The 8,189-nt window shown below is 45.5% G+C and overlaps 1 protein-coding gene across 1 annotated transcript in view; it reads left to right on the top strand.

Annotated features, from left to right (window-relative positions):
• OC90 (otoconin 90) overlaps positions 1–7,808 on the top strand; it is a 33,649-nt gene extending 25,841 nt beyond the window's left edge. Inside the window, exons 15-17 of the mRNA XM_019547037.1 lie at positions 3,333–3,507; positions 6,460–6,566; positions 7,145–7,808. Coding sequence (XP_019402582.1) covers positions 3,333–3,507; positions 6,460–6,566; positions 7,145–7,452 — 590 coding nt within the window. The 3' untranslated portion in view covers positions 7,453–7,808. The remainder of the gene's footprint in view (positions 1–3,332; positions 3,508–6,459; positions 6,567–7,144) is intronic.
• The last annotated feature ends 381 nt before the right edge of the window (positions 7,809–8,189 follow it).

Genomic DNA, 8,189 nt, shown 5'->3' with positions numbered 1-8,189 from the left:
TTGCTGGAGGGCAGGTGCCTCCCGTACCTCCCCCCACTCTGCTGCAGCCCCAGTGCCTGGACAGCGTCCCCCAGTGTCATCAGGCACCCAACCCCCACACATACTCATCCCCTCCTCCCCATGCATACACACAGCTCCCCCGGATAGTGCCCAAGTCTTGGCCCTCCAACCCCTGCCTCCCACAGACTTACCTGATTCCAGCTGGGGGGCTGCTTCCACCACCCTGCCTGGTTGTATGCCGGCTACATGCATGTGCAGATGCACAGGATGCCCCTACTTCCAATCACCCTCCCCCTGCTTCCCACAGCTCCAAGAAGCTCCTTGTAAGGGCAAGCCAGGAAGTGCCAGGAAAATTTTTGAAGCTGAGTGTAGTGAAATCCGGGACATTTGTTCATATTTAACACCCCCCCTCCCCACACACACACCCAAATGGAGATGTGAAGACCCAAAAAGAGGACATGTCCAGGAAAACCCAGACATATGGTAACCCTATTATCCCATGCCCTGGTGGAAACAATGTAGGTGAAAGTAAATTAATACCATATTCCAGAATAAACTCATGTAGAAAAAATGGTAAGGACAGAAATGCCCTATCACTGGTGGGAGAACACTGTTCATATAACACTGGCTCCACACTTTTGCTCTCATAATTCTTATTCTCAAAGCCAGCCTACACACTACTTTCAGAAGACAGGCCTGCACTCAGAAAGTCATAACTTTCCTAGACACCAAAAACAATGAATTTAGCAGAAACATTGGTTTTCTGGCTCGTTAACCCTTACTTCTTTCTTTGCCGACTCTGTTTTGCTTCACAGGTGATACGGGTGCACTTCTCTTCCAAGCAGTCCTACTGATTAACCTAATTAGGTTAGAGTGAAAGCAATTGCTCTAATTTCCCTAGTTTGGATTATGACTGCCTCATTCTCAGATGAGACCAAGGCACATGAAGCCAAAAAGCTTGTCTCTCCCAGCTACACAAGTTGATTCAGGAGACGCTATTACCTCACCGGAAACCTTGCATCCTTAGATACAAATGCTGCAACCAAAATGAAATCAGAAAAGAGATTTTCTTGTGTTTTGTCTTTTGACCAACAGTCTAATTACACCTTGAAGTGAGATTTTGCTACTTATAGAAAGCAGAGAAACTAAAAAGACTTCTTTTCTCCCACTTGGAGAGCTCCAAACCTCCAGGCACCCCCCTCCCCTCGCTTTTCAGCTCTGCCGTCTGTAGATAACTCTGAGAAGGTTCAATCAGTCATTCTGTAGACTTGCAATTCGGGTATGCCCCAGCTGCCCTGCAAGGACCTCCTGTGCTTGTTACAGATAGTGAAAGGAACAGCCCCAAAGCAGAAGATGGGGAAGGAGAGGCAGGGTCAGAGTGCAGGAGAAATCCAGACGCTGACTGAGTTCTCAGATGCCAACTTTTCCCCGTGGTCACTGTGTGCGCTTATGGGCCCAGTAGATGAACATGAGCAGGAGTGACAAGACTGGTGCACACTTGGTGCAGAGCAGGGCCACCCTCTTGAAGTTGAATCCAAGACACGTTGATGGTTTTCTGCAGGCAGGGAAGCACGCTCCCACCTGAAACGTTGCTCAGGGTTCCTCTCTTGACCAGTTGCCTTCCTGTGTGATAGAAATGACCCAGGGGCTTCAGGGGCTGCACACTGAGAGGCCATACCAACCCATCCAGCCAGCACAGTAACTCTGCTATAATATTATGGTACTTGGACCTTGAGGTTTGAATGGAACTGGAGCTGGAGGGTTAGGTTCAGGAGGGTTTTAGTTTGGTGTAAACTCAGGAGTGGAAGATGGGGCCAGGTCACTACCGGACAAATGGACACTGACGTGGCCATTTTCCTGCCATTCCTCCTGCTTACTGACTTACAGTGTTAGGGACTGAACAACATATAGCCGGGGCAGGCGAAGGCTGTACAGTCCAAATAGACAAGGCAGACAAAAGGATCACTGTTAAGTATGGTTGTATAGATAAGGAGAGAAACGGTCAAATGGCTTACCCAAGGTCAGACAGGAAGAGCTGGAAATTCAACCCCAGATCTCCCACATCAAATCCTTAACCACAAGCCTGTTCTGCCTCTGCCATCATGGCAAGTACACATCATCAGAGACATCCCTCCAGCAGATACTGAAGAAAATATGTCCTGTGTAGTCCCTGCTCTCCTGCTCTGGCTTTCTTTTGTATTAGCCGTGAATACCAACAATTCTGTTTTTCAAATTAGTGAGAATCTGATGCACCAAATTCCTCTTTCTCATAACCTTAAAAATAACTTTATCTTGGAAGAGTGGCACCACACATGTGAAACAATACATAAGAGCAAAGCTTTTTCATCACATTCCTGTTTCATTTGCATCTTCTCTTTGCAGCTGGGAAAAGCTCTTTCTTCAGTAAAATCAGTTTTCCCACTCTTGCTATTCTCTGCCTTTCTTTTCCTAACGATGTCTTTAACAGCATTTAATTCCTTTTTGGTGCCTTTTTGCTGGAGAACTCACTTCACCTGTGTTTCCCTTTTCCATAAAGTCATGATGGTCTATTCTAAGCAAAGGCAATTTGTGCTGAACAGCCAGTTTACAAACACTTACCTAGAAAGAACAGCAGGAGCAAAAGATGTTACAGGGGACATTTTAGCTAGCTTGATAGCCACAAGATTGGTTCCAGGATGAAAAGAGTCTTGCAGAATCTCACAAATTAAAGCATGGAAATGAAGGAAAATAAAATCCAGTTGAAGTCACTGCAGGTATAGGATTTCTCAAGCCATCCGAAAATGGGATCTAGTTCCTTGAGGCTAAGTAGTACTTACTAGGCTTGATTCAGCAGCATGTTACCTCCACAAGGTAACTTCTGTTCTAGTCATGCCTGCAGGTCCTGGTCAATGTGTTGGAGTAGGTGTGATAAAGAAATGCCTAAGGATTTATATTCTATACAAACAAAAAGAGAACAAGTGTATAAAACAGATGAGAAGGGAGCATAAGACAAAAGCAAAAGAATCTTGATCAACTTAAGAATAGCTCGTCAACGCCACTTAGAAACAGTGGGAAAACTGTAATGATTATGGTGAGGATTACGGTCAGTAAATTTAGACCCCTATGGAGACATGTTCCAGTAAATTTAGACTCAGTGACGTATTTATGAAGCCTCAGAGAGGACATGTGGATTATACAAGACTAAACCTAGCAAGGAAAATCATTTGCATTTATTTTGTGATGCCTCCCAAACACTCCATACTTTCCAACCACAGCCGAAGAGGTGGTGCTTACCCTGATGAATGTGTAAGTTCTTAAATGTTACCTGTTCATCAATGCATTTTTCTTTACAGTCTGCGACCGATTTACCTTTCTGCAAATAAGAGGGAATGGGAAAGTGAAGCAGGAGCTGCCCCAGCTAGGAGAAATGCTGTATTGTTTGACTGACAGATGTCCACAGGAATTTGAATCTTATGGCTGCTACTGTGGCCAGGAAGGAAGAGGTTCTCCTGCAGATGTACTGGACAGGTGCTGGCTCCTTGACACCTGCTAAGTATCTGTGTTTACTATAGCAGTTCCAGGGGACCATCCAAGGCTGAGTAGAGAGAGCCCAAGCCCTCAAGAACTTATGCTCTAAACAAAGAAGAAAGACAAAACATAGAGGAAGGCAGTGGGACGTATAAGCAGTCATCAGTGTAATGGTGGTCAATGTCCTATTAGGGGTTCTGGTTTCTGGAGGATGAGATTTATTTTGGAGGCAAGCTGCTAAATGGTAGAGAAGAGAAGAGGAGCAAAAGGAATAAAGGAAGAAATAAAGGGAGACAAGAAAGAATACAGTGGAGCAAAAGCAGTGTCAAGAAATGGCTGGGTTGGAAGGCAGTTTGCAGACAGAACTATTGCACCCGCCTTTGGAAGAGTATAATCACCAGGGATGAAGCACTGCCCCACTGAAGTCCATGCAATTAGGATTTTCCTTCTGCAAGGGGGACAAATTGTTCTTGTTGGCACTGGAAGTTACTTCTAGGAGCAAGGAAATTAAATTAAGGCAAATTCAGGAGAAGGGAAAGCTACCACAGGGTGAGTTCCATTGGGTATGGAAGAGTCTCCTGGGAGGGCACTGGTGGAAACCTTAATTGTGTGGGGTCTTTTCAGGTTTGAGTAGTAGAACTTATACCAAAAGGACCTGACCTGCTGTGGCAGGACCAAAGACCAGCTAAGTATAAGTTTCTTCTGGTCCTAATGTATAACTCTGGCCACAAATATTTTGGCTCTCTACCAAGCCTGGGACCACTGGTGACAGAGCTGCCAACTGTCCATAATTTCAGAGAGTCCACAAGGAAAAAAGGCTAAACATGCTTGTCTATAAAGACCAAAAAAATGGATCTGTCTTTAGAAAACTAAGAATTTGTGTTGAAGGACAGAGAGAACAGAGCAGTGCCATCTTGAGTCTCAGTGGGAGCACAGCTTAGCATGTTGCAGGGAGCTCTCTGGCAATGGCCTTTGTTATGGCCCACAGGAACCTCTGTAGCCCCCTCACCATCCACCCCAAGCCACGTGCTGCTGCTGCATCTTGGTAGCTGCCTTTCTGTAATGGCTACTCACCTCGCTGATAGGCAGGGCTATGTGGCTTGGGCAGTTAGAGACAGTTGATGGGAAAGGGAAGTGGGGGCTGTGTGGCTGGGGTGGAACTGCGGGGTTTGGAGAAGTGGTAGTTGGGTGGTTTGTGCCAGGGGGCAGGGGGCAGAGCCAATAGGGGTCAGTTGAGGGATGGACTTGGGGGCAGCACAGTGCAAGGTGTGGTCAGAAATATCAGGGTGTGGGGTAGGTAGGGGACCCCTGAGATGGGGGAAGCACAGTTCACAGCCATTGTTCAGTCAAGTAAGACTGTTAAAGCTACTGTTAAACACCTAAATTTGAACCTGGCTCTTGTTATTGCTGTCTAGTGCCTGGCAGAAGGGTTACTCTTGTAAAGTGAAAAACAAATGTCAGTAAAAAAAGTTTGATGGTCAGTAAAAAGTTTGCAGTTTGTCGGCAACCCCCACGCCTCCCCCCAAAAACAAACCCCCACAAACAATTCTTGGGTTGGCAACCCTGACTGTCAAGAAACAAACCATTCCCAATTAATCCTGCTCCAGGAATACCCAACTCTAGCAGTTTTGCAGTACAGACAGCATAGTCTGAGTATGCCCAAGTGCTTAACCCAGGCTCAAAATCCTGACTGTGCCCACTAGTGCTTAACCCAGGCTCTGTCATGGGGAATGAACTCAGGATCCCTATAGGCTGCATATGCTGCCTGACAGATTAGGTGCACATGAAGTAGGCAGAGCTTGTTTCTCTGGGTGGGCTCATGTTCAGCAGGGAAGCAGCTGAAGGATTTAACCATTATGATGCTGGTAGTTTCCAGTTACATTCTTAGCTGTACTAATTATGCATTCAGTTTTCAGGAGAATTATTTATATACTTATAGTCATAAAGAGATTGGGGTGTCCTTCTAGGGGCTTGCAACTAATTTAAGACAGAAAAGCCAGGGGACCAGGAGGCATTAGGCAGGAGCAGTGATGTCAGAGGAAGCTGAGAGCTTTTTTTCTGTCTAAATAATATGTTTAAAAATAAAAGTCTATCCATTAAACACCAACACAGGATCAATGCACCAAAAAGATAAAAAAAAAAATAGAAGGAAGCAGGCTGCGATGCAGGGAGATGCAGTGCATTAGAGAAAATTGAACATTTGGGCCAAGTCAAACTCACCTTTATATGGGTAAGGAGCACCCATATGCTGTATAGGCCACTTAGGTTAGCTCCCACTCCTCCATGTGCAACTTGCCTTTTTCCTCTGAGCATGCTCAGAAGGGATCCACTATAGCTACTGCCCTGGGAAGGCACATTAACTCCATGCAAGTCCCTGGAAACTTAGCTGCAGAACCTTGACACCAGAGGAGGAGGAAGGGCTTCCTACACTTTTAGCCTAGCCGCCTAGTGGTTAGGGCACTTGCCCAGGTAGTGAGAAAGCATCCCCCAGATGTAGGTAAGGGAAACCTTCATGTCCAGCTTCCCAGCAAAATGCTCTAACTACCTGGCCATGGATCAGGCACTGCCAAGAATCACCCCCACCCCTCCTGAAGAAGCTGGTTCATTTGGGAAGCCGGGGGGGAAGGGTCCAGTGATTTATTCAGTAGTCAGGAAAGACAAGGGCTCCTGGATTCTCTCTCCTGGATAAGCTGGGGGGCAAGCTGTCCCACTGGGGACAGGAGACAGAACCCAGGGCCTGCCCATCCTTCCAGGCCAGTGCCTTTCACTGAGCTACACGCCCTCTGGCTTGCACTCCCCCTCCATTCTGTGATGTCAAGAGTTATGCATAATCTAAGGGTGAAGTAGGATCTAAAATTCATGCAAGTGGTCCAGAAATAGGCAGTTAACTCCAGTCACATAAGTACCACTTACATATTTTGAGAGAGCTAGATGTGGGCTTCTCTATTTCAGGTGCTGTTTCTCTCATCACTGCTGTATGGAACAAGTTAGAAAACTCGGATGCCATCCAGAGAGAATTTTGCGATCTGAAGTTGTGTGTTTCGATCATAAACCAAAGTGTAAGTGTGGGGGTTAGATAATGAAATTTATGGCATTCCTCCTGAGCCAGATTGAGATCAGTGTAGAATTATAACAAGAAGAGCCTCACAGAGCTTAGACAGAAAAGACGTTATACTAGCTGGAGTCTACATGCCATCGGAGTCCGTCTCGAGAAGGAAAAAAGTGACCACATTAAGAATGTTCTTAACAAAAGCAAGCGACTAAACCTGACCAAAACTTGCTTATTGTTCCTGGTGAAGCCAAGGCCTGTTTTACATGAAACAACCATGCAGCTCAAGAGCAGACTGAAAGAGGTGTGTCTACCAATAGTGGAACGTCACAAATGTAAGGAGGTTAATTTTTGATCTCACGGTGATCAATGGGAGCTGCAGCCTCTCAGCCTCTCCCAAAACCTGTTTACAGTTAGGTGTCAAGATATGGATTTCGTAGCATCTCTTTGACACCCAGGATTGAAGGCTTTTCTTGTAAATGTTACTCAGCCTTGTGGCATAGGTGACAACACCATTTTAAAATGAAGCACGATAATTAGCGTCCAAATGTCAAACTTTTAACATCTTAAATTTTTTGTCTTTTGAAGGCATCGGCTGGAGTATGTGTGAAAAGCTACTGTGTTCCTGTGATCAGACAGCTGCTGAGTGCATGGCTGCTGCTGTTTTCAATGACAGCTTGAAGGCCCCGAGCCAGCAAGACTGCCAAGAGGAGACAGCCCCGTGTTGGAGTGCAACACATGAAAGGCCTTCAAGTGGCTCAGGAATAGGCACTAGAGCATCCAGCTCTGAGGAGAGCAGTGAGGAGGCAGGTCCAAGGAGTGTTTTAAGAAGAGGAAAGAGAGGTGCACGCTTTTCATTTGGAAAGGATTACTCTGCACCACTGCACGGGAGATAGCCAAGTTTGATCACCTTGTTGTGGAATGGCATAAAGGGCTCGAGAGTCAAATATTGTGCATCCCATTTTGTCTTTGAAAATTCTCCTTTTCATTTCCTTACAGACGACTGATTGAAAGATAGACTAGGTTGCAAGTATATCACACTACAGTATGGAACTCCTTAGTATAGAAGAGCCTGCCTTGAGGGTCATCTCTAGTAGGCCAGACCCTGTCTAAAAGTACCAAGTACAGTTTGGTTCAGCTTCCAAGTAAATAAAGCCCCAGTTGATTTTTGTTAATGGCTTTTCCAGTTGCCTAAGGCCAGACCCCTCACTCTACATCATGGGTGATGATCCTTGCTGAAAACAAAAATAATTGAAGAGTTGGAATTTCAGATATCTTTTCATTATAGGCCCCCTAGAGAAAATTCTTCCTGAATTTCCTCTACCGGGACTATAATGTGAAAATATATTAAATTCTAAATCCAACGTATATTGCAAGTATACTTATTAGACCCAAATTATAGCAAGTAACCCAGATTTTGATGCATGTTCTATTTATTAGCTGGCATAAACCTAGTGAAAAGTTTTGGCTAGGAGTCAGCTGGGTTTTTGTCCATGCTTATGAAGGCCTGCAATGTTCCATGAACATCCATCAAACTCTGGCTACGGACAGGCTGTTAGTTACAGAAGGGTTTCTCAACCGGTGGGATGTGAATGTCATCTAGGTGGGACTTGGGTCATGGCAGTGAAACTGG

Source organism: Crocodylus porosus, unplaced genomic scaffold, assembly GCF_001723895.1.
Source record: "Crocodylus porosus isolate Cpor-Errol unplaced genomic scaffold, CroPor_comp1, whole genome shotgun sequence".
Lineage (NCBI taxonomy): Eukaryota > Metazoa > Chordata > Crocodylia > Crocodylidae > Crocodylus > Crocodylus porosus.
This window is presented reverse-complemented; position numbering and strand designations above follow the sequence as displayed.